The 26,369-nt window shown below is 43.0% G+C and overlaps 2 protein-coding genes across 2 annotated transcripts in view; one reads left to right on the top strand and one right to left on the bottom strand.

The window, feature by feature from the left end:
- LOC103261112 (SLAM family member 9-like) lies at positions 1-10,507 on the bottom strand. The gene is made up of 4 exons (XM_021712678.1): positions 10,468-10,507; positions 2,291-2,638; positions 1,008-1,280; positions 1-197 (listed from the first exon to the last, which is right to left on the bottom strand). The coding sequence occupies exons 1-4, from the start codon at positions 10,505-10,507 to the stop codon at positions 1-3; spliced, it is 858 nt and encodes a 285-aa protein (XP_021568353.1).
- Positions 10,508-14,441: 3,934 nt separating this feature from the next.
- LY9 (lymphocyte antigen 9) overlaps positions 14,442-26,369 on the top strand; it is a 32,642-nt gene continuing 20,714 nt past the window's right edge. The window contains exons 1-2 of the mRNA XM_008058731.1: positions 14,442-14,565; positions 18,467-18,796. Of these exons, the coding sequence (XP_008056922.1) occupies positions 14,442-14,565; positions 18,467-18,796 (454 nt within the window). The remainder of the gene's footprint in view (positions 14,566-18,466; positions 18,797-26,369) is intronic.

The raw sequence follows: 26,369 nt of genomic DNA, 5'->3' as shown, positions 1-26,369 counted from the left end.
TTAAGCGGCTATGAACAGATTTGAGCCATGCTGGTTTTGGAGAACAACTGCTGTTAGGAAGTCATCCTGATTTTGGAGGATTTCTAAAGCATCAGAGATATGGTTGAGCTCGGTGGCAAGCTCGACTGAGAATGGGTGATAAGTGTGGGCTGTGAGAGTCATACCAATTATTCCCATACCCGTTCCAGTGGCGATTCCTAGTCCAATGAGTAAGGGAATTAGAAGGATTGCTCATTTTGCTCTGCTACGACTGTGAAGTAGAATCGGAAGGGGCTGATTGGAAGGAGTAATTTGGATGTTTGGAGCCAAATAAACTAATGTTCAAGTTCCAGTCCAATGGCTAGAAGGCAAATGTATGCATTTGACCCACATAGGAAATAGGCTCCATCGGGTTAAAGACAAGAGGTTAGACTTAAGGCAAGGGGTTAGACTTAAGGTAAAGAGAAAGAATGTTATTTGTCCTTTTGACCCGAAAAAGAGCTAATAAGAAGCCAGTGCAGTAATTGTAAGAGGCTGTAAAGGTGGAATGTTCAAGTGTGCTTCTGGGAGTGTGATTTTTTTTTTTCTCAGAATAAAAAGAAGCATTGAGGGTCTAGAAACATCCAAGATTTTGGATTGTTGAGCGTGGAAATTTGTAAGCAATTATGAGGGAAATTTGTGACCCTCAAATTTTGTTGTGGATTAGAATAAGACAAGGACACCAATCACTATCTCCCCCACTGTGTCCTCTCCCAGGGTTCCTGATCCTAAAGACAGAGAAGGAACCCACAGCCTCAGTGGTAGTGCTGCCCACCTACTCGGGACAGCCGCACAGTCATCCAGCCACCCCTGCTTAAGCCCCTCCAACCTCCCCACCAGCCCCAGTCGGTCTTCTCCTCCTACTCCCATGACCAGGGTTTAACCCCGTCTCCCCAAGGCCTGAAGGGAGCCAGGACTCCTTTCTCCACCTTCTCTGTGCACTCCAGAGCTGTTGCATTTGTTCCTGGGCAGACTGAGAAGCCAGGTACCTGTGCAGAAATGCGGCATTGAGACCGGGTGGGAGCTGCTGTTACTGACTGGGTTCTTGACTATGCAGGTAAAGGTCAGAGTGCTGTCCCCAGGCCTCTGGGAGACACTGAGGACAGACCCTCCATGGGACACAACCGTCCGGGGTCCCAGGGGTGTCCAGCTGTAGGTCACGGCACCTCCTCTGCTCTGTGCCACACATGTCAGGATGACAAGGCAGTGTCCATTCTCACCAACCCTGGAGCTCAGTGCAACATGAGGCCGGGCCAGCTGCTCTGTGGGTACAAATGGGAATAAACTGAGGACTGGGAACTACTCTGGGCCTCTACTTCATGGGGCAAATATCACCCTGATTACATACAGGGAACAATGGAGACAGGATCTTCCCACATCTGTTCTAGAGCTCTGGGCTTTACAAGGCCATGCTGTTTGATAGCTCACTGGATTTCCAGAGCAACTTCATGAATAGACAGGGGAGGTGTTCTAGAAATTCATTTCACAAAATCAGAAAGCTTCGGCGACTTGCCCAAAGTCTCACCTACTTAAGTGGTAAGTCCAAAACCCAAACCCCCCACTAACATTTGCTAAAATTCTTCAAGGAATGTGATAAGAGCTTCTCCCTACATCTTTGCAGAACTCTTTCACATGTCTTTTATTCTCACAAGAAGGTAATGTTCCCGTTTTAGCAATGAGGAAACTCAAGGCCACATGAGTAGGTTGTGGCAAAACTTGGTTCTTAGGGCCTGAGAGTCTATTCTCTGCTTACTACCTACTCAGGAGATTTGCTGGTTGGTTGGGGCAGGCTCTGAACCTTGATATTTTTCAGGAGATTCCCCGGTGAGCTCTATCTAACACATTATATTTTTTTTTACAGTGAGTATATATTAGCCTTGCAATTAAAGAGAGAATTGCAGCCAGGTACAGTGGCTCCTGCCTGTAATCCCAGCACTTTGGGAGGCTGAGTGGGGAGGATCACTTAAGCCCAGGGGTTTGAGCACAGCCCTAGCAACATAGCGAAACTTTGTCTTTACAAAAAAAAAATTAAAAAATTAGCCCGACGTGGTGTTGTGTCCCTGTAGTCCAACTCCTCAGGAGGCTGAGGCAGAAGGATCACCTGAGCCCTGGAAGTCGAGGTTGCGGTGGCCATGATCATGCCACTGCACTCCAGTCTGGGTGACAGAATGAGACCCTGATTTTAAAAATAAAACAAATTTCAAATGTTGCTAAAGCTTTAAAATGACTGAGAGACTGACAACACCCCTGCTGCCATCCTCAAGACACTCACCATAGACCTGTAGAAGGTACTCCCAGGCGAGGGTGGTGAGGGAGTTCCATAGGTTAACGTGGGCCCGGTAGGACCCTGCATCCTCCCAGCTCAGGCTGCTGATCTGCAGGGAGCAGTCTGGGTCCACGACACTCACGCGACCCCAGGACCGGGTTTCTGCCTGGTAAAAATTGTCTGGCCCCCTGGCTTCTACCATGTTTACTGTGGCAATCGCCTTGGGGACTGAGCGTGACGTCCAGGAGATGCTCTCCACCTGCTGTCCCGACAGCTGCAGGGGCAGAGTGACAGACCTTCCGAGCATCCCACTTACCACCAGGGGGTCTAGGTTCTCTCTAGAAGCCTCTGGCCCTGCAGACAAAGAACAGAAGCTTCAGAGTAGCCTGAGTACACCAGAAGATCAAAACAGACCTGAAAGTGAGTTGGGGAAGGGAGTGTTATTCCCATCTTATAGATGAGAAAACAGAGGCCTAAAGAATCTAGGTGGCTTGCCCCAGATCCCCATGTAGCCAGTTGGCAATAGAACTAGAGCACAGGTCAGTGCCCTTTCCTTCACGCCAGAGTGGTGTCTTCAGGATTTGCATGTGCTAGTTAACATAGCATAAAATAATTACATGAATGCTATCCTCAGAGTGGTTGGTGCTAAGGGGAACAGAGAGCAAGGCAATGCTTGGGAGGAGGATTTCCACCTGGGGGATGATCCCTCTGCCACCGAGCCGCTCTCTCGCTGGTAAATGGAAAGGAATCAGAGTTCATTTGGCTTAGCCCCATGCGTAGCAGGACTTCACCACATCCCTGGGGCTGCTGGTCCAGCCACCACTAAAACAGCAGCCAGATCCTCTGAGCCCTGCCAGGATTTGGGGGTGCACAGGCCAGTTTAAAGGTATTCAGTGAAGCAGTCATGGGGATCGCAGCCTACGCTGCACTGGAGAGAAGAGCGGAAGCCCTGGGTACCAAGCAGGCTGCCAAGTCCAAACTTGTGCTGCACCAGGTGCTGGCTTGGGCAGGTTGCTGAACCTCTCTGAGTCTCAGTTTTCTTACCTATACGACAGGAGGTGCCACCTTCTAGGATTTTGTGAGAGGTAAATGAAAGAATACAGGTAAATAGTGTTCACTATTAGTGCTCACTGTATTATAGTGAATTATTATAGGTCACTACAATTCACTATCCATATTCTTACATTAACTCTGCATCACTGGAATAAGTTAGTGAATGCCCCTTGTCAGCACTCTCACCAAAACTGGTCAGAACGCTTGCTTCTAAAACCACTCCTCCATAGTGGGACCCCATCTGTTGGAGTAATTCCCGGGGTTCCAGGAGGCAGAAAGGTTGGAGCTGACCAAGGTCTACCACACAGTTACACAGAAAGAGGAGGCAGTGTGGCTTAGGGAGGTACCCGGAGTCTGATTTAAACCTGGGATCTGGAAGCACTGGCCACATCACTGCTTCCCAGGACAGGTGACGAGGACTTCTTGCCCAAATCAACTGAGAGGTCCTGTGACAATATCTGTGGTCACGAGAAATGGAGAGCGGCTGCCATCCTATGGGAGTGTGCAACTGCAGCCAGGGCACGTTTAATGTCCTGGTGTGCTCACCACAGAATGCACTGGAGGGCAGTGATATAACCTCTTCCATTTTCTTCCATGGAAATATTCCTGCTCTCTCTGGTGCAGGTGGCAGGAAGCATCCCATAGCAGTGTGACGCCGAAACCAGAGATCTTCCTCTCCCCAGATGGGGAGCAGGCCTGAAAGCTCACCTGGAGGAATTCCTCCTAAAGCCAGCAGCTTTGCTCCCCTCGTGCGCCCTAGAGCTGCAACCAGCTAGACGCAGCTCCTGCTGCACTTCCCTGCCTCGGCCTTCACTGAGCTCCATACCTCTGGTCTAGCCATGCCATCCCCTGGTCTCCTTCAGCCTGTGCTCCTGTTAGATTGTTTTGTGTTTAAGCATTGACTTTATTCTGCCTCATACAAAGAGCTGTGCTGTGTGTCTTTCCCCAGAGTCCAAGAGGAGAAGCCAGAAGGGAATTAATATCCGAACAGTCAAGTGAAGCAAGGCCAGCAGTTTAGCCTTGTGGCGAGGCATGGTGGGGTGTGTGTCAGGCTTCCTGATCTGAATCTTGTTTCTGGACTCAAATGAGAGGAAAAAGGATCAGACACAGGACACAAATCTCAAAAGCCCGACACCGTGCCAAGCACACTGAGCACATTGCTTCACTTAACCCTCCCAACAAACTTGTACTGTAGGTATTCTTTTATCACTCCTTTACGCTTGAAGACCGAGACTCAAAGAGCTTAAGAAACTCGCCCAGGGTGTGGTGGCTTGTGCCTGTAGTCCCAGGTACTTGAGAGGCTAAAGCAGGAGGATCACTTGAGACCAGGAGTTCAAGACCAGACCGGACAACAGAATGAGACCACGTCCCTACCAAAAAAAATCTTTTTAAGTTATCCAGGTGTGGTGGTGTGTGCCTATAGTACTAGTTACTTGGGAGGCTGAGGCAGAAGGATCACTTGAGTCGAGGAGGTCGAGAGTGCAGTGAGCTGGGATTGTGCCACTGCACTCCAACCTGGGTGACAGAGTGAAACCTTGTCTCAAACAAAACAAAACAAGTGCCCAAAGTCACCACCTAGGAAGCTGCAAAGTCCAAATTAAAACCCAGGTGTGTCTGTCCCCGAAGCTGATGCTTTGTTTACCACACCACACTGCCAGCAATCGGGTTTCTCCACCCTGAATTCCTTCCTGTGCCACACCACCCCTTTTCCCCCAACCACACTCACAGCATAGAACCTGGCACACAAGAAGCCTCAGTAGATGTTTCTAGAACTGAACTGAGGAACTGTGAACATCCATTAAGGCAAGACTTATCTTACCCATCGTTTCCTATAGGTCCAAGAGATGCCCTTGTGGGCAGTGACTACCACAGGTCTGGCCAGATACTTTCCCTTCCTTCCACGGAGGGAGGAAGACTCAAAGACATGCATGCTCCACAGAGGGAGAAGAAAGCAAGGGTGTGAGAAAAGCTATAGTAATCCAGTTCCTTGGTTTCAGTTCTGTGTCTTTAGCGTGTATGTAGTTCTCTGAGATTTTCCTTGTCATTGTTACATTCCCACAATTGGGCTGTGCTGACTTTCAGTTTCACGGATCACTAGCGATGTGCCAGAAGATGTCACCTAGTTTCTCTGAGCCTCAGTCTATCACCTATAAAATGGGTATAATATTCTCTGCCTTATTCATATCACAGGATTGTTGTAAGGATCACATTTTCAAAAATTTAAGTTAGGCTAGGCACAATGGCTCATGCCGGTAATCTAAGCACTTTGGGAGGTCAAGGCAAGAGGATTGCTTGAGCCCAGGAGTTCAAGACCAACCTGGGCAGCATAGCAAGACCATATTTACACAAAAAAATCAAAAAATTAGTCAGGCATACTGGCATGTGCCTATACTCCCAGCTACTTGGGATGTTGTGGAAGGATTGCTTGAGCCCAGGAAGTTGAGGCTGCTGAGAGTCCATGATCATGCCACCGCACTCCAGCCTGGGTGACAGAGTGAGACTCCGACTCTAGATAAATAAACAAATAAGTAAATAAATAAAGGCCAGGTGCAGTGGCTCACACCTATAATCCCAACACTTTAGAAGGCCAAGACGAGAGGATTGCCTGAGCCCAGGAGTTCGAGACCCGCAACATGGCAAGATCTCATCACTACAATAAGTAAAAAAAAATCAGCCAACTGTGGTGGGGCATGCCTGTAGTCCCAGCTACTTGGAAGGCTGAGGCAGGAGGATCAGCTGAGCCCAAAAGGGCGGGGCTGCGGTAGCCATAAGCATGCCACTACACTCCAGCCTGGGCGACACAGCGAGACTCTTGACTCTAAATAAATAAATAACTGAAGTTTTAAGTTAAAGTCCTTTATTAACTATCAAGATTGAAACACAGCTAAGGGATTTATCAGTGTGCTTAGGAGAAACCCTAGGGCTGTGATGAGGACAACAATCCTGAAGGCAGGTAACTCTAATAACCAGAGCACACTGGTTTTCCCTGAAGGAGAAGAAAAGTGAATACTTGAAACTCTGGAGACTGAAAGCAGAACCCAGCCCTTCACCGTAAATTTTTCAAGATTTACGTTCCCCTATCTTCCAGTTCCTTGGAGGTAAGCGGTTAAGAATCCACAGGAACAGGAACTGCCACTGCGCGCCAGGTTGAGATCCCCCATGAATCACTTACAGGACACGGAAGGCCCAATTCACGATCAAGGGTGACCCCAGAGATTGGCAGAAGAGGGAGGAAGGGGAGAGAGACACAAGGGACCAGACACAGATCACAAGCCTCAGGGTACCACATCGCTAAAAACCTGAGTGGCTCAGGAAACGTGCTCAAAACAGCAAGATGCAGGTGAAGTGAGTCCTGGAACTGGCCGTGGCTGATCCTGTCTCAAGACCCCACAGTCCATCCTCTCTAGGAATGCCCAGATTCTTGCAACTCATTAGGAAAAGAAATGCAAGGATGACAAGGACACGTGTGGGTCTGCATGACGTGCGATTATGCCCTGGCACACACCCGTGCACACAGGGCCCTCTCCCATCACACACAGAGTCTGGCTCCCCAGAGGCAACGCCTTCCATCAAAACTGCACATTCCCAGAAGAAGCCAGTGTATAAGGCAGACAGAAGAGCCTGGGTGGTAGCGGAAGGGGTGGACTTAGCCAAGAAAAGGCCAAGGAGGAGCAAGAGCCTTAGTAGAGAATGGCCCATGACACTCACCAGCAGGGCAGCCTGCCTCACAACAGCTGATGGACTGAGCATATGCACATGGTGGCCCATGGCCATTTCCTGTTTTTAGTGTCACCGCTTTAATCATATGCAGTTTTTGAGTCACAAGATATGGAGGGGCCGTCCAAGAAAGAAGGACAAGAAGCATCAGAATGAGCTGTTTAAAAGTCAGTGTTACTTACATTACAATGCCCCCACAGGGTAGAGTCCAGGGTCAAAGTCCTGATGGAAAAGGCCCTTCATGATCAGCTGTGTCTGTTCAGCCTCCCTGGCTGCATGTTTAGTCACTAAGTCTCATACCTTGGACTCTAGTCCCCTTAAACTATCTCACTTTTGTGAATGCAAATGTACTTATTCATGCAATTTTGCTTCCTGGATTGTCCTGGTCCTGCCAACGACCTCACCTGCCTCACCCCAGCATCCTCTCATTGCCCATCTCAGGTCATTAACACCTTGGTAAAGGCCTCCCTGAAATCCCAGGCTAGAATGGTGCTAAGACATCTTCCTTTGGCATTAGACATCAGCATTACTGGCTCTCAGATTTTCGTTTGTGGACGGGGACACTCCTACCACCAGCCCCCCAATTCTCAGGCCCTCAGACAAAGAATGATTTAAGCCAGTTCCTCAGGCTTGCAGACAGCAGATCATGGAAACTCTCAACCTCCATAATCATGTGAGCCAAATCCTGTTAAAAGAAAAAAAAAGGAAATACATATGCATCCGAGGTACTGTGTTCCTGGAGATCCCTGACTGATACGACCGCCATGTGGCACTTGACACTAAGCCCCTGCCTCTTGAAACACTCCTCTCCTGGACTCCGGAATGCCACTTGCCCTGGGTTCCCTTCACGTCTTTACTTAGCATGCATCTGTCGAGCTCCTGTGAAGTGGCACAGAGGCACTGTGCTAGGGACCGGAGGCTGAGTGATGAAAGGAAATGTCTGCAGTCGAGTCGCTCACAGGCTGTGGGGAAGAAAATCTTGCCACTTGGTGGTTTCGCTTCCTGACTGGGGCCGTGCAGGGGGTATGAGGCTTTCTGGTTGAATCCAGCCTCTGCTGCTTGCTGGCTGTGTGACTCAGCAAACTACCTACCTGTCAATAAGAATTCCCCATTACAATTTATTTTTCGAAGATGGTGTCTGTGCATAAAAAAGTGATCCATGGACTATATTGCTTTTAAGAAATCATATTCAATTTAGTAAAAAAATAAATTAAAGCCCAGGTCAGCCTTAAGTTCAGGTTAGCTTATAAATCTTATAATTCTGTTTACAAATTGGGCAAATTTTAACTAACCATTTTAGGAGCCCCTGATAATGTTGGACTAATTTTACAAATTTACAAGTTGATCCCCTTATTATCCTCACTAATAAGTGTAATATATTTCATATATTTAATTTCATTTTAAAGTATTTTGATCAACAAATAAGCCTTCCCAAATACATTAGGAGGTTTATACAGCTAATACATTAAACTTAGATATATGGTAATTCTTAAGTTGACTTAAAATAGTCATGCTTCATGCGAACTTGGTTTTCCAACTAAAATTACAAATGTAAATCAATTACTCAATTTCATAGTTCAAATCAGAACCAAAAAGGTCTCAATTCAGACTGCTATAACAAAAGTAGTAGTCTGGGTCATTTATAAATTATAGAAATTTATTTCTCACAGTTCTCAAGACCAAGATGTCCAAGATCAAGGTGTCAGCAGATCAGTGTCTGTTAAAGGCTCCTCTCTGCTTCTAAGATGTTTTCATGGAGGAAGAGCGGCAGGTCAAGAAAGAGCCTGGCAGCTCTCTGAAGCCTCTTTTATAAGGGCATTAATCCCACTCATGAGGACTTAATCGCTTCCCACAGGCTATTTTAATACTACCACCTTGGGGTTTAAGTTCCAACATATGAATTTTGGAAGGATACATCCATTCAAATCACAGCAGCAAAGTTTACTATAACTTGAATAAACAAATAATTATATATGTAAACAAAAAATATTAACTGTTTATCCTGAACAGGTCTATTCTGCATTCCTTATCTTTTCGGGATTGGAAGATTCATAACCACAAAAGTAACAGTCCTGTCATGCCAGTAGCAGCCACTCCCAAGGCACTGTCTCAACTAGCTGATGACCAGAAGTGTCACTGATTGACTAACTGATGGCACCTGCCAGTGCCCCTTCTGCTTGCCTTGTTGATGCCCTCTGTAAGCTGGTTTCCCAACCTGTATCCCTAGAGTCCCTTGCACACTGTGATGTTACCTCATTCTTCCTTCCACTGTAGTGACAGCACTTGACTTGATGTTGCCTTTCCTTTTCTTTTTTTGAGTTGGAGTCTCACTCTGTCACTCAGACCAGAGTGCAGTGGCCGCTCCCAGCCACCGCAGCCTCGACTCGCTGGGCTCCGGCGATCCTTCCACCTCAGCCTTCCATGTAGCTGGAACTACAGGCGCGCACTACCACGCCTGGCTGATTTTTTGATTTATTGTAGAGATGAGGTCTCGCCAAGTTGCCCAGGCGGGTCTCGAACCACTCACCTCAGTCTCTCAAAGGCGCGGGATTACAGGCTGAGCCACCGAGCCCAGCGATGTTGCCTTTCTTTAGCTCTTAAAATATTTCATCATCTTTCCATCTATGTGTAAAAAGCTTCAAACTCATCGAAATTCTATAGTCTTCTCATATTCTTCCAACCTGTAAGAGAATGTACATTTTAAATTCCACATGATATTACAAATAAAGTCCAGGCCGGGCGTTGTGGCTCATACCTGTAAGCCCATTACTTTGGAAGGCTGAGGTGAGAAGATTGCCTGAGCCCAGAAGTTCGAGACCAGGCTGGGCACCATAGTGAGACCTCCTCTCTACAATAAATCAAAAAATTAGTCGGACATAGTGGTGCAAACCTGTAGTCCCAGCTAATTGGGAGGTTGAGACAGAAGGATCACCTGAGCCCAGCAGGTTGAGGCTGTGGTAGCAGTGTTGTGCCACTGTACTCCAGCCTGGGTGACAGAGTGAGACTCCAACTCTCCAAAAGCATGCAGTTATGTAAAAGGCAGAGTCATGTCAATTGCAAGATTTATGAAGGGCTGGTCAGGGCTGGTGGAGAACCTATGTAGCTTAGCTTGGGTCTGTGGCTGCCAGATCAAAATCTCAGTCCAGGCTGGCATCTGATGCTACCTGGGCGATGCCCAGTTGGTGGGAGTGATTCAGGGGTCTGTGTCTGACTGGTCTCCCAGGACAGGAGCAAGTAGTCCAGAAATGTTCCAGTCAACCACGCCCATTGCTGGCCTGGTGCAGGGACACTGAGAGGGGAGAACACTGGAGACGCCGAGACCAACACCGCTGGATGTTGCCCCCTGGGTCCTGATGAGAATACCAGCCCTCTCCATGTGAGGACAGGGCCGTACGAGTGCAGGGCACACCTACCAACTGCATTATTGCTGGAGGCCAGCTCCGGGGGGTTCATGGGGACCCGAAAAGGAGGCGTGATGAGGCGAGGGAATGAGGAGTCGTGACCAGAGTTTCTTCAGGCACTCTGGCAATCAAACATACCAGGTTGCATTTATTTATAGTAAATTATAAATTAATCATTTTTTGTGGTTATACAATCACAAAATGATTTCATTATTTTATCACAGACACTGCATGTTCTCATGTCTTACAAGATTTATTATAAAGTTAATGATTAATACAACTTGCCCATAAACCCAAAACTAGTTTTTGTGGTTATCACTACCACCACCTGCTGGACTATTAACCATATAAACTTAACATCCTATTTCATGAAAATATATAATTTTCTATAAAGAAAATAAAAAGTAAAAAAAGGACAATCAGCTATTAAAGCAATAATATGTGGATTCACACAAAGCTTACTTTATCTGTTCTAAATATCCCTAACTTATTTTTATAATTGAGCAATAGCAAAAAATCATTATTACTAATTATATCAAGCTTAGCTAGCTATATCTATTCTCACAATCTTCTATTGTATAATAGCTACATTTAATTTTTTTATACCATTAGTTTACTTTGTAGCAGATTTTTATTTTCTATGCCTTTAGAATTAACACCATGGTGGGCTACTACGTTTAATTCTTTCCCAGAGAGACAGAGAGTTCCATTTAACACATCTGCCATCTACCCAAGCCCACCTAACCATGTCTTCATCATAACCTCCGGTGTAAGGTAAAGGATGATCTAGCCACGATAAATTTTGCACGCTGCTTCTACCCCTAGGGGCCCACCAAACTCTATTATTAATATTATATCCCACATGTTGTTCTGCTTTAATAGTAGATAAAGGCTTAAGAGCTTTATTTTGGGGGGTTCCAGTTTTATGACTAATCTGATGTTTAACTATACCTATGTTATCTGTAACAGTTTTTACCTCAGTTTCTGTTAATTCCTTATGCCACAATTTTAATAGAGAATCTCTAAGTGTTTCATTTGCCATACAGTTTAAGGTACATTTTGTTGCAGTGGATGTTACAGTGATTGGTTCTATTGACGATTGGGTTGTCATGACCTCTCCTGTTCTTATTTGTATTTCCTGAGACATAGCCGATGTTGAAACATTGACTGCTTTATTACTGGCATTGTAGACACTGTTCCCTCCAATTCTGGTTACATTATTCTTTTCCGAGGGAGATTGAAACATATTATTCCTGTAAGGTAGGAGTATAACAATATAATGGGAATAACCAGGCGACCATGGGTCACAGGGCAGCTATGCAGAACTTTCCTCAAGACTTTCCGTGGGGCCTTGCCACACACACGGATCCCCTCTGGGGCTTTGTCTTCCAGGGGGGTGTCTTCATTTGGTTCCCATGCTGAGCCCCGGGTTGTCATGGCCTCCGCCACATTATATCAAAATTCACATTATTTTAGGTTTTACTGTACTTGATATTCTGTACTTAAGTGATAACCCTAAATTGGGTTCTATGTATCCCTAGAGTCACAACTTCAAAGAAGGTCATTCCAGTGACATTTATTTCGCTAAGCCTTAGTTTGCTCATCTCTAAAATGGGGATAAGAAGAGTATCAACCAAGTCAGATTGATTTGAGGATTAAAAGAGAAAACATATGAAAAGTTATAAACGCAAAACTTCACTCATAGCAAACACTCAATAAATGTGAATGATTATTTTTATCATCACCCAACTTTGAGCCTCTTTCACCTTTGACCTTGTAGCCCACCAGGACTGTCCTGACTCTCATGTTCCTACCCAGACTCTTTCAATAGCTTCCTCACCTGTCCTCTCATCTTCAGTCTCATCCATCCATCTTTCCTCCATTCTGCAGCTGGAGTAAGATTTCTGTATCTCCTATGTCCTCGTTGCTGTGACAAGGTCATGGCTCACCACAGCCTCCACCTACTGGGCTCAGGCGATCCTTCTGCCTCTGTCTCACAAGTAGCTGGGACTACAGGCATGCACCACAGCACCCAGCTTATTTTCCGAATTTTTTTGTAGAGACAAGGTCTCACTATGTTACCTAAGCTTGTTTCAAACTCTTGGTCTCAAACAATCCTCCTGCCTTGGCCTCCCAAAGTGCTGGGATTACTGGCTTGAGCCACCACACCTGATGGGATTGTAAAATTCTTTATGTGAGCTCTGGCAACCTCTCCTGGCCATACGTCCTGCAATTTTCTCAGGTCTAGTCACAGGGCCAGGACTAGAGTGAGACAAGAGAGACTTCTAGTGCACAAAATTTAAGGAGGCTGTCACTTGACTGTACAACATTGGATCATGGCCAGCCTCCGAAGATGCTCTCCATGGGCAGAAGCCTATTATCCTAACTGTTCTTTTCTCTATCATCCTGTAAGCTCTCGCAGAATATCAGTTAAAAATCACACACTCAATCAGCCTCAAGTTTTCTACCAAGTCTACTTAATGCTACAGCCTTAGTTAAATGATGACCTGAAACTCAAAACACAAACTACAGCTTAGCCAGCAATTACACTACCAACTAAGGAGGAAAAGGAGGGGAGCAGGGAGTAGAAGACAGTTTCCCAAGGCAAGATAAAGGGACTTGTGCTGTTCCCCCACCTACCTTCTCAATTCCACATTGCTATTTATAGCATCCAGCCCCAGTGCTGTCTCCTGTTATATTTTCCACATCAGCTAAAAGTCTTTCAGTTGCATGTGACAGGAAGCCAACACAAACTGGCATAAGCAAAATAGAAAATTTATTAGGACATTGTATTAGTTTGTTGCTGTGTTACAAATTACCCCAAAGCTGAGCACATTAAACCAATATGCATTGTAGCTAAGGCGACTTTGATTAAACACAAAAAATAAATTAAAGAAAACAAATAGCATTTACTATCTCAATTTTCATGGATCAGGAATCTGGGTGCAGCTTAGTTAGTACCAGAGCTCTGGCTTAAGGTGCTCACAAATCAACAGTCAAGGTGTCAGCCAGGGTTGCAGTCATCTCAAGACCCTCCTGTGGAGGATCCACTTTCTTTTTTTTTCCGAGTTAGAGTCTCACTCCATCGCCCAGGCTGGAGTGCAGTGACATGCTCTCGGTCACCCCAGCATCGACCTACTGGGTTCTGACGATCCTTCCGCCTCAGCCTTCCAAGTAGCTGGAACTACAGGCATGTGCTACCACGTCCGGCTAATTTTTTGATTTATTGTAGAGGTGAGGTCTCGCCAAGTTGCCCAGGCTGTCCTTGAACCCGTGGACTCAGGCAATCCCTCACCTCAGCCTCCCAAAGTACTGGGATTATAGGCTTCAGCCACCTCGCTCGGTCAGAGGATCCATTTTCAATCTCACTCATGGGGCTCTTAGCCGGCCTCAAGTCCTCTTGACTACTGACCAGAGGAATCAGTTCCTTCCTGGGAGATGGCTGGCAGCCTCCCTCAGTTCTTTGTCTTGGGATCCTCTCCATTAAGTATCTCACAAAATAAAATCTGGTTCTCCTCAGAGTGAGCTAGAGGGAGAGAGAATGAGAAAGGGAGAAAGTGTGGTAGGGCAAGAGAGAGAGAGCCCAAGATAGAAGTCACAACCTTTTTGTAACCTAATCTCAGAAGCAACATCCATCACCTCTACCACATTCTATTCACTCAAAGCAAGTCACTAAATCCAGCCCACACTCAAGAAGAGGTGAGTACACAGGGGCATGTATGCCAGGAAGTAGAGCTCTTTAACAGTCTTCTTTAAGGGGCTAAGTTTAGAACCCGAGTCGTCCCTCAATGCTAAAGCAAGTGATACTCAAAGTCAATTGCAAGTGAAGGCAAATAGACTTGGGACCTCCATCCCAGCCTGAGCAGACGGCAGCAGCCTGTGCTGCTGGGTGTAAACAACCCTCCCTGTGACACACGCACACACACAATTGCGGAAGCTGTGGTAACTGCACCCTCCTTCAGCATGAGATCTGAAAATAGATTATCATGGCGGGCACAAAGAGCCACACAAATGACCGGAATCTAGGGCCTTTCTACAGTAACCCGCAAAAGAGTTGGCCACAAATATTCTCTTCCACCCTATGGACCTTCCTCCTCTTCCTGCTCATGGGTAAGTCCACATTATGGCCACTACTGGTTGCTATGAATGTTCCTTTGAGGCTGGCTGCACTCCCTGCCGGGGGCATTCCTGTTGGTAGAATCTGGAAACTCCTCTCCTTGTGGCAGTTACTCTGTATGTGTGCGTATCCATGCACCAAGAGGGAGTGGCGGCCTCAAAAAACTCTAGGCTCTAACTACATTCCTCTTGCTTTCACATTTTCCTAAGAAATACCCATTACTTAATGAGTTTTTTCTACACTGTACAGTGTAGGTAAAAGCCACGGAGAGAACCAGAATTCCCTGAAGACAAGTCACCCAGCAATTTCCTAGGGAGGGAGAGAACTTCTGGAGCCTTTTTTAAACTTTAAAGATGTGGGGTACAATTCAGGATTAGGTACATAAGTGGTCATCGTACAAGTGAAGTTTGGGCCTCCCTTTGGTCCCCGCTTCACCTGCTTTGAGATCAGGTACCCTTATTGGTGTTATGTGCTCCTCCCCCTCCCCTGACAGTTTCCAGCTACTGCCTTGATTATGAGACATCCTCACTTTATTACTGAGGCTTCATTAGGAATTTGGAGGTGGTCACGTGACCCTGAGCAAGGTGGTCTCCACGTGCATCTCCTTTTCTCCTGCACATTCTTTCTCCCTAGATAGGTCCAACTCCTGCTAGTCTCTGGGAAACATCTCTCAGCTACATGGTCCTGATCCCTGCTATCTAGCCAGTCCTACAGGGAGGATCTCAGCTGTCTCCTGTGATCCCACTTTCCCTGGGGCCACAGGGAGGACGGTGCAGACAGCACTGGGAAACTGAGGGCAGGGGAAGTTGGGGTGGTGTGTGAGGGGAGCTCCAGAACAAATCCTAGATGCAAGCCTGAGTGGAAGGGGCTGAGGTCCAGTCTGACCTCTCTTCACTTTCAAATTCATCCTTGCTCACCACAAAAGCACAGATAGCAGCAAGGCTGTTTACTGCTACTCCCAACCCTTGGGGTGTTCCTTGGTTGTGTTGTGTAAACCTGAAATAAGCTACCTCAAGGTCATTTGAGTCTCAAATGATCAAGGTGGTGAATTTCAAACAGTTCAGGGCAAAGTGGCATCTCCCTCAGTCCAGCTCCTCTGATTGGGATGATCTCAAACCTCATCCCTTTGGTTTAAAAGGATGATGCTTTTGTATTTACAGGGAGTTGTGACAGGAACAAGTGAAAAGACCACCTCCCACTCCAGTATCAAGAACATTTGAAACTAAATCCTTGCTCCATCATTTATTGCTGTGTGAGCCTCTATGTCTTAAGTGTAGAGTGCGTTTGCATGTGTGATGCAAGATTCATGTATATATTAGAGGTGATACATGTGAAGTGATTGGCACATAGTTGGTAGAAGCTATGGTTGTTATTATAATAATTACTGCTATGTGCATTCTTTGGAAACTATTAAGAGTTGGGGGAGTCAAATTCAGTTATGACTATCTTTGGTTTGTTTTTGTTTTTAAAGATGTGGGGTACAATTCAGGGTTAGATACATAAGTGGTAATTGTACAGGTGAAGTTTGGGCCTTGTATCGGTCCTCACTTCACCTGGTTTGGGATCAGGTACTCTTAATAATGTTATGTGCTACCCACTCCCAGCAATGACCTGCTACTGCTATTACTGCCAATCTCTTCCTTGTAGTATTATGATAAATGTTCAGGGTCCACTTATGAGTGAGAACAAGTGATACTCAGTTCTTTGTTTCTATGATAGATATGACAATCTTTGAACCCTCTTTTATTGTTTGTCAAATGGTGTAGTTCAAAATAAGATGGCTGGTACCGGGGACGCTCACTGTGCTGGGAGCTGCTAGCATTGTTTTCTGAAACAAGATTTGACCTGTGAGGCCCACATCCTGCTCCCTTCGCTGACATCTGTGAGACTTTGTTTATCTCTGATACAAAGAAATATGAAGTCAGACGGGTCATATACACCCAGCCAAGACCCAGGACCTTCTGGGCTTCCAGGGAAGGGGTGGTCAGTACTCCTGGTCTTGGTACTCTAGGGGTATTGTGTACATAGGATCCGGACCCCGCCACTAATCAACCCAGTAATCTCAGGCAAGTGGTTTTAAACTCTCTAAAATTTCAGCTCTCTTCTGTAAAAGGAGATTAATTATAGAGTAATTTTGAGGATTAAATGAGGTGATTTACAATAAAGTACTTAATACACGCACAGCAATCATAAGCAGCATCCTCCAGATGGGAAGAGATCTCTTTTAGGAAACCTCAAACCAGCCTTGCATCAACTCAGCTTCTACCTTCTGAATCTGCCCACAGAATCTACCTGATCTGACCTTCTCACATCCGGGAGTTCTAGCCCTGCATCCTCCCTAACTGTCTCTCCACAAGCTCCAAGTGCTGGGTTGATATGGGTCTAGGCAGAGAACCACCATGATTTATACTAAACAGGATCTCCTCTGTGTGAGCATATTCTGTAACCTCTGGGTCTTCAGAATTCACCTAGCCTTCTCCCACCCCTCCAGGCTGTTCTTATGCCACTCTTCTTTCTCTAATATTTTCTACTTATTTTTCCACCCAGAATTCCTAAAGTAGCCTTATTACACTTAAGATAATGACCTCCAATGACCTCCAATTCCATCTCCATTGCTACAAAAGAGATAATTTCATTCTTTGTATGACTGAACAGCAGCATTCTACTGTATTTACACCCATTTGATTTGATCTGGACTTCCCAGAATACTCTCCAGAGTCTCATAAGACCTGGAATCTGGAAATCCAGGCTGGGGCCACCCAGCAGATACCCACAGAATCCCTACAAGAAAATCAGTTGCCCTGGCCAAATGCTAGTCTCTTGGAAACCTTGGTAACAATGTTTATCAGGAAAGTGAGCCTTGCTAAGATGAGGAAATCTGGAGCTGAATCAGTGCTACCAACTATTTCCCACCCCAAAACTGACCAAGACGAAAGTTAGTCTGAAATCCCTTGGAAAATAAAGGGAAAGGTAGGGTCAGATAGAGGTGGGAGAAGTTCCTTTTGCTCCCAACACTGTTATGAACATTCTGAAACATTCAAAAAAGTTGGAGCATTTTACAGTGAACCCTCAAATGCCTACCACCTAGAACCTACCATTAATGTTGTAATTTACTTGCTTTGTCATTCACCTATCCATCCTTCTAACCATCCAGTTTTTCACCTTTTTTTTTTCTGGGTAGGACTCTCATTCTATCTTCTAGACTGGAGTGCAGTGGCATGCTCATGGCCACCACAGCCTCCACCTGCTAAGTTCAGGCAATTCTTCTACCTCAGTCTCCTGAGTAGATGGGACCACAGGCACAAGCCACCATGCCTGGCAAATTTTTTGATTTGTTGTAGAGATGAGATCTTGCCAAGTTGCCCAGGCTGGTCTTGAACCCCTGTACTCAAGCAATCCTCTTGCCTCCACCTCCCAAAGTGCTGGGATTACAGGCATGAGCCACCACACCCAGCAGACCTTATTTTTTAAACATGCTCCTTTTTACTTCACTAGCTCTCTACAATTTGCAGCAACCTGCTTTCATTTAATCTTTACTCTATTCCTTGAGGAAAATGGTGCAGGTGTGAGCATTTCAATCTCATAGATTAGTAAACTGATTTGCAGAAAAATTCAGAAATTTACCCAAAGTCACAAGGCTAATTCCCCTGTTAGAAGGGTCACCCTATTCTGCATTACTGAATATTGTAGCTACTTTTAAGGGAGAAAGTGTTTGGTGAATGAATGCTTGAATGAATGAATGACTTTGCTAGGCAATAGGCCTGGAAGAAAGAAGGCAGAAATCTCATTTCATTTCTCAGCATCTGACGTTTGTGCCCAATGCATGTTTATTGAGTGAATGAACAAATGAATGACGGCTAGTTCCTCCTCCAAGTCTCTCTTCTGTCTCTGCAGGACTAAGAGTCTCTGGAAAGGACTCATCCCCAAAAGTAGTGTTTGGAATCCTAGGGGGTTCTGTGACTCTACCCCTAAACATCTCAGTAGATGCAGAGATTGAGCACGTGACCTGGAATGGTCCCCAAAATGCTCTTGCTTTAGCATATCCCAACAGAGAGGTAACCATTATGGTCAAAAGCTACCAGGGTCGACTAAACATCACCAGCTCAAGTTACTCCCTCAACATCAGCAACTTGACCATGAAAGATGCAGGATCCTACAAAGCTCAGATCAACCAAAAGGATTCTAAAGACACCACTGAGGAAAAATTCACCCTGCACATCTATGGTGAGTTCCAGTGAGTTTATATGGATTTTGACGTTTTGTTTTTTATATACAAATGCATGAATGCATACAAAATTTTGGTACATGTATAAAATGCGTCATAATCAACTCAGGGTATTTAGCATGCCCATCACATGAGTACCATACATTTTTGTTAAGTATAGTCACTGTATTCTGCTATCAAGCTTTACATTTATTCTTTCTATCTTACTGCATGTTATTTCCCTTTTTCCCACTTCTCTTCACCCTCCTTTCTCCCAAATCACTCTTCCTGTTATCAATCATTCCACTCTCTACCTCCATGTTATCAAATATTTTAGTGCCTACTCTTAAGTGAGAATATGACTTTTTGTGCCTGGCTTATTACACTTAAGATAATGACCTCCAGTTCCATCTACATTGTCGCAAAAGACATAATTTCATTCTTTTTTATGGTTGAATAGTGTTCCATTGTGTAATTATACCACATTTTCTTTATTTATCCATCTGTTGATGAGCTCTTAGGTTGATTCCACTCCTTTGCTATTGTGAATGGTGAGTTCAGGTATCCCTTTGATATGTTCATTTCTTTTCCTTTAAGTAGATACCCAGTAGCGGGATTGCTGGCTTAAAGTTAATGCTTGTTTTAGGTTTTTGAGACATCTTCATATTGTTTTCCTGAATGGCTATACTAGTTTACATTCCTACAAACAATGTATACGATTTTCCTTTTCTCCACATCCTCGATAACATGTGTTATTTCCTGTTGTTGTTTTTTAAATAAAAATTGACAGTAACATGGTATCACACTGTGGTTTTGATTTGCAATTCTCTGATAATTAGTGATGTTGAGCATTTTTTAATATATCTGTTGGTCCTTTGTATGTCTTCGTTTGAAGAAATGTCTATTTAAGTCCCTTACCCACTTTTTAATGGGATTACTTATTTTGTGTTGTTGAGTAGTTTGAACTCCTTGGATATTCTGTATATTAGTCTTCTGTTCGATAGTTTTACAAATGCTTCCTCCCATGATTTAGGATGCCTTCTTATTCTGTCAAATATTTATTTTGCCATGCAGAAGCTTTTAGTTTAATTAAGTCTCACTTGTCTATTTTGTTCTTGCTGCTTTTGAGGTCATAGTCATAAATCATTTTCCTAGACCAATGTTCGGGAGAGTTTTCCCTAGGTTTTCTTCTAGTATTTTTATAGTTTCAGGTCTTCCATTTAAGTCTTTAATTCATTTTGAGTTTATTTTTATATATGGTGAGAGATAAGGGTCCTGTTTCATTACTTTAAATGTAACTATCCAAATTTTCCCAGCACCATTTATTGAAGAGGATGTCCTTTCCCCATTGAAGCTTGTTGACTTTGCCAAAGATCAGTTGTCTGCTAATATGTGGCTTTATTTCTGGGTTCTTTATCCTGCTCCTTTAGTCTACGTGTCTGTTTTTATACCAGCACTATGCTGTTTTGGTTACTATAGTTTTGTAATATATTTTGAAGTTAGATGATGTGATACCTCCAGCTTTATTCTTTTTGTTCAGGATTGCTTTGGCTGTTCAGACTCTTTTGTAGGTCCATATGAATTTTAGGATTTTGTTTCTAATTCTGTGAAGAATGATGTTGGTATTTTGATAGCGATTACATTAAATTTGTAGATTACTTTAAGCAATATGGCCATTTTAAAGAAATTGACTCAAAAAAAAAAAAAGATATTGACTCTTCCAATCCATGAGTATGGAATGGTTTTCCAGTAACTTATGGCAACTTCAATTTTTTTCATCAGTGTTTTGTAGTTTTCCTTGTAAAGATCTTTTACTTCTTTGGTCAAATGTATTACTAGTTACTTTTTTTGTAGCTATTGTAAAGGGGATTGCCTTCTTGATTTCTTTATCAGCTAGATCATTACTGCTGTATAAAATGCTACTGATTTTCGAATGATTATTTTGTATCCTACAACTTTACTGAATTCGTGTATCAAATCTAAGAACTCTTTGGTGTAGTCTTTAGATTTTTTCTAGATATAAGATCATTACATCAGCAAAGAGAGACACATTTTGCATCCTCTTCTCCAATTTAGATACCTTTATTTCTTTCTCTTGCCTGATTATTCTGGTTAGGACTTCCAGTATTATGTTGGATAGAAGTGGTGAAAGTGGGCATCCTTGTCCTATTCTAGTTCTTAGAGGAAAGGCTTTCAACTTTTCCCCATTTAGTAAGATGTTAACTATAGGTTTGCCATACATAGCCTTTATAATTTTGAGGTATGTTCCTTCTATGTCTAATTTGTTGGAAATTTTTATAATGCGTGGATATAGAATTTTTTCAAATGCTGTTTCCACATCTATTGAGATGATCATATGGTTCTTGCCTTTCATTTTGCTGATGTTATATATCACTGTTTTTGTATGATAGCACTGCTGTTACTATTAGTGATTTGCATATATTGAACTATCCTTGCATTCCTTGGATAAATCCCACTTGGTGATATATTATCTTCTTTGATGTGCTGTTAGATACAGTTTGCTAATATTTTGTCAAGTATTTTTTAGCATTTATGTTTATTAAGGATACTGACCCGTAGTTTTGTTTGTTTGTTGTGTGTGTGTGTGTGTGTGTGTGTGTGTGTGTACGTGTGTGTGTGTGTGTGTGTGTGTACGTGCGTGTGTGCATGTATATGTCCTTGACTGGTTTTGGTATCAGGGTGACACTGGCCTCATAGAATAAGCTAGGGAGAATTCATTTTCTTTGAGTTTTTGGAATAGTTTCAGGAGGATTAGTATTAGTTCCTTGTATGTTTGGTAGGATTTGGCTGTTAATCTATCCAGTCCTGGGCTTTTCTTTTTCAGGAGACCTTTTATTACTGATTCAGTTTGCTACTCATTACTGGTTTGTTCAGGTTTTCTATTGCTTCCTGATTCAATTTTGCTATGTTATATTTTTCCAGAAGTTTATCCATTTCCTCTGGTTTTCCAGTTTGCCAGAGTATACGTTTTCATAATAGTTTTGGATGACCTTTTGTATCTCTGTGGTAACAATTATAATGCCTCCTTTTTTAATCTCTGATTTTATTTGGGTATTCTCTCTTCTTTTCTTGGTTAGCTTAGTTATCAGTTTATCAATTTTGTTTATCCTTTTGTAGAACCAACTTTTTGTTTTGTTGATCCTTTATATTGTCTTGGAAGTCTATTTCATTGAATACTGTTCTGATCTTTATTATTTTTCTTCTGCTAATTTTGGGTTTTGTTTGTTCTTATTTTTCTAGTTCCTTGGGGTGTATTGCTAGATTGTTAATTTTTAGTCTTTCTGCTTTTGATGTAGGCATTTATTGCTATAAACTTCCCTCTTAGCAATGTTTTTGCTGTGTCTCATAGGTTTTAATATGCTATATTTTCACTTGCTTCAAGAATTTTTTAAATTTCCATCTTAATTTATTCACTGACCTAATTTTTATATATTTGCATAGTTTCAAAATTTTCTCTTGGTATTGATTTCTAGTTTTATTTCACTGGGGTATGAGAAGATACTTGATATGATTTTGATTTTTTAACATTTGTTGAGACTTGTTTTGTGGTGCTTATCCTGGAGAACACTGCATGTACTGATGAAAAGAATGTATATTCTGAAGTTGTTGGATAGACTATTCTGTAAATATCTTTTAGGTCTATTTGGTCTAAGGTCCAGTTTAAACTCAATGTTCCTTTGTTGATTTTCTGTGTAGGTGATCAGTCTAATGCTAAGAGTGGGATGTTGAAGTCTTCCACTCTTATATTGCAGTTTGTCTCTTTAAACTTAGTGATATTTGGTTTATGAATTTGGACACTCTGGTGTTGGGTGCATATATATTTAGAAATTTAGAATGATTTTAGCCTCTTGCTGGATTGACTCCTTTATCATTATTTAATGACATTCTTTGTCTTTTTTATAAAAAAAACTATTTTTTACTTAAAATCTGTTTTCCTAAGTGTAACTACTCCTGCTCCTTTTGGTTTTTGTTTGCACAGAAAAAATTTTTTTTCATCCATTCATTTTCAGGCTGATAAGGTGAATTTTTTGTAAGCAGCATATTTAAAAAATGATGTTTTTATAAATCCACTCAACCATTCTATATCTTTTAAGTAGATAATTTAATCTGTTTACATTCAAGTTTATTACTGATATATGAGACTTTGTTCCAGTCACATTGTGAAATGTTTTCTGATTTTTTTATATATTGTTTGTTTCTTTATCTTGTTTGTTATTATGATTTGGTGGATTTCTGCAGTGGTAACATTGGAGTTCTTTCTTTTCCTTCTATGTGTGACTATCAGTGAGTTTTATACTTTTGTGTGTTTTTATAATGGTTTAAATGTTATCCTTTCACTTCCAGGTTTAGGACTTTCTTGATTATTTATTGTAGGGCAGGGGTCTGGGCCAGTCCATGACCTGTTAGGAGCTGGGTCACACAGCAGGACGTGAGTGGCAGGCGAGTGAGCAAAGATTCCTCTGTTTTTACGGCCGCTCCCTATTTCTTGCACTATTGCCTGAACTCCACCTCCTGCTAGATCAGTGGTGGCATTAGATTCTCATAGGAGTGCAGACCCTATTGTGAACTGTGCATGCAAAGAACCTGGTTTGTGCACTCCTTATGCAACTGTAATACCTGATGATCTGAGGTGGAGCTGAGGTAACTATGCTAGCACTGGGAAGTGCTGCAAATACAGATTAACATTAGCAGTGACGTTTGACTGCACAGAGACCGTAATAAATCAATTGCTTGCAGATTCATATCAAAATCCTATCATTGAGTGCCAAGTGGGTTGATGTACTTCAATTGTACAGTTGCATCTGGTGGCATAATTATTATATAATTATGTATAATTATCTATAATATAATATATATAATCAGTTATGATGTATAATTATTTCATTATACATTACATTCTGTCTCATATATATTTACATTATATTTCATTATCTATTGCAATGTAATAATAATAGAAACAAAGTGCATAATAAATGAATGCACTTGAATCATCCTGAAACCATCCTCCCACCCTGGTCCATAAAAAAATGTCTTCCATGGAACTGATTCCTGATGCCAAAAAGGTTGGTGTTATAAGGTTACTCTGGTGGTAACAAATTTCCTTGGCACTTGGTTGTCTGGAAAAAAACTTTATTTGTCCTTCATTTATGAAGGATAGTTTGCTAGATATATTGTTCTTGGCTGCCATTTTTTTCTTTCCGTTCTTTTAATATATTAGATCATTCTCTCCTGTCTGTAAAGTTTTTGCTGAGAAATTAAGTAAATAATTTCTGTTAGTTTGATGGGGTTTCCTTTAGAGTTGACTAGATGCTTTTTCTCTTACTGTTTTAGAATTCACTCTTTATTGACTTTAGACTGTGTAACTATAATGTGCTGTGGAGAAGATCTGTTTGCATTGTGTCTGCCTGGTGATTGCTAAGTCTCCTGTATCTGCATGTCTAAATCTCTTGCTAGACTTGGGAAGTTTTTCATTTATTATTTCATTAAATAGGTTTTCTAATCTGTTCTTCATCTCCTTTCTCTTGGGGATACCAATAATTCAATTATTCTGTCACTTTATGTTGTCCCAAATGTTGTGAAGTCTTTGCTCATTTTCTTTTATTCTTTTTTATGTTTTTTCTGGCTGGATTATTTCAAAAGATCTGTCTTCAAGTTCTAAAGGTCTTTCTTCTGCCTGATCTGGTCTATCTTCTGGAGTCTTCAAATGTATTTTGTATTTCCTTTGATGAATTCTTCAGTTTTAGAATTTCTATTAGTTCTTTTTTAAAAAGATCTCTTTGGTAAATGTCTCACTTATATCTTGAGCTGTTCTTCTGGTTTATTTGTATTGTTTTTCAAAATTCTTTTGTATCTCAGTGAGTTTCTTTAATATTTTGTATCCTTTCTCTGAAATTTTGAAACTTTTAATTAAGATCTATAGTTGGAGAATTGTGTTCCTTTGGAGGTGCCATATTTCCTTGTTTTTTTATGTTTTCTGTGTCCTTACATTAATATCTGGGCATCTAGTGCAATGTTTACTTTCTACTATTTTTGAACTTACTTTCACAGGGAAGGACTTTTTCATGAAGATGTGTCTATGGTGTTGTTTGAGCAGGGTACTTTAGCTTCAGTTCTGTGTGCATGCAGGAGTGTAGTCTCTATAATTTCTTCAGTTGTAAACAGCATTCGTGGTATTTTATTTATTCAGTTGGTTAGGATGTGATGATTAGTAAAGGCTGTAGTAAAGTTGTGCTAGGGATTGAGATGCCAGGTGGGCTCATCCTCAGGCCCTGGTGGTGGCAGCAGTGAGCTGAGTGTGCCTATTTTTGTGCCTGTGGCATTTGCAGGTAGGTGGTTGTGGCCAGGGAGATTGCTCAGGTGCCAAGGTGGTGGATTAGATTGGGTAGTCCCCAAGACCCTGGGTTATGTGCTCTGTCTTAAAGAGGGGGGCAAAGCCAGGGTTGGCAGATTTGTGGTTAGGCCCCCCCAATGGTGACAGCAGGCACCAGCCATGATGGGCAATCCTCAGGCCCCAGGCCACTTAGTACTCAGGTGAAAGTGAAAGCAGCCACATTGAGGCCTAGCCACTGGAGAATGTGAGACTGGGCTTGGTGACCACAATCTGGGCCAGCAGGTGGGGAATATGTGTTCCTCTCACACCCAGTTCCACTGGGGCTCACCCCCAGAGAGCTCTAGCTGTAGGAGCCCTCACCCAGCTTGCAATCGAGCCTCAGCAGCAACTCTTGCCCTGTTAGCATCCCAGTCTTGGTGCCAGCAGTGCTTGCTTCCTAGCACCAGCAGCTGTAACCCACACCTCTCTCACTTCTTAGTCCTAGCTGCAAGAGCACTCCCAGTTCACATCCCAGGCCAGCAGGGACAACTCAAGTTTCCCTAAAACCTCAGACTCAGCATTCCTGGGTCCCAGGACAGCATGCTGTCTGCCAAACAGTTTGAAAATGGCACTTTGCTGTAGCCGCTTAGGTCTCAGAAAGGCTGTGGGACCCAGCGGGGTCTCTCTCCTTGGAGCAGTTCTACCCCACAATGTCCTGGCAGTCCCCTATGTTAGTTGAGGGCTCTCCCGTGGCCAGAATTGTGTGATTCCACAGTGGAGACATGGGCCACTGAAAGTCTCTTACTCATCCTTTCCCAGCCCTGGAAAGTCATTTCTGGTTTCTAGCTGATCCTGGGCCAGAAAGGCTGCTTCTCTTCCTTCTTCCTTGCTTTTGTTGTTTCCAGTCACATCTCTGCTGAATTTCACCACTCTCTCTTGAATAATGTATTCAAAGTGTAACCGTCTGTACGCTATTCCGGTTCTTCCGAGTAGAGCAGATGAGCATAAAATTCCTCTAGTCAGTCATTTAGAAGTCTCTTTTTCAGCCTCTCTTCTTGATCTGTTATTTTTAAAAACAGATTTTCTTTTTCTCCAAGAATTTACCTCTCTAAGATAAATATGATTATTACATTGAACATTTTCACCTAATTCTATATACACAAATGTCAAGAGTAGAAAACACAACCATAAAAATGTTAGATGAAAAATCAGCCAGGCGTGGTAGCGCATGCCTGTAATTCCAGCTACTTGGAAGGCTGAGG

The sequence above is a fragment of the Carlito syrichta genome, unplaced genomic scaffold, assembly GCF_000164805.1.
Source record: "Carlito syrichta isolate Samal-C Ts95f unplaced genomic scaffold, Tarsius_syrichta-2.0.1 Scaffold303604, whole genome shotgun sequence".
Lineage (NCBI taxonomy): Eukaryota > Metazoa > Chordata > Mammalia > Primates > Tarsiidae > Carlito > Carlito syrichta.
Note: the sequence above shows the minus strand (reverse complement) of the source record. Positions and strands in the feature narration are given on the sequence as shown.

What these genes read in the sequence shown, in the direction of transcription:
- LOC103261112 (XM_021712678.1), bottom strand. Translation starts at nt 10,507, where the DNA reads ATGAACCCCCCGGAGCTGGCCTCCAGCAATAATGCAGTTG. An exon ending in CTCCAGCAATAATGCAGTTG is followed by an intron (nt 2,639 to 10,467) that starts GTAGGTGTGCCC and finishes CTTTGTCTGCAG; the next exon opens with GGCCAGAGGCTTCTAGAGAG. An exon ending in GTACCTTCTACAGGTCTATG is followed by an intron (nt 1,281 to 2,290) that starts GTGAGTGTCTTG and finishes TTGTACCCACAG; the next exon opens with AGCAGCTGGCCCGGCCTCAT.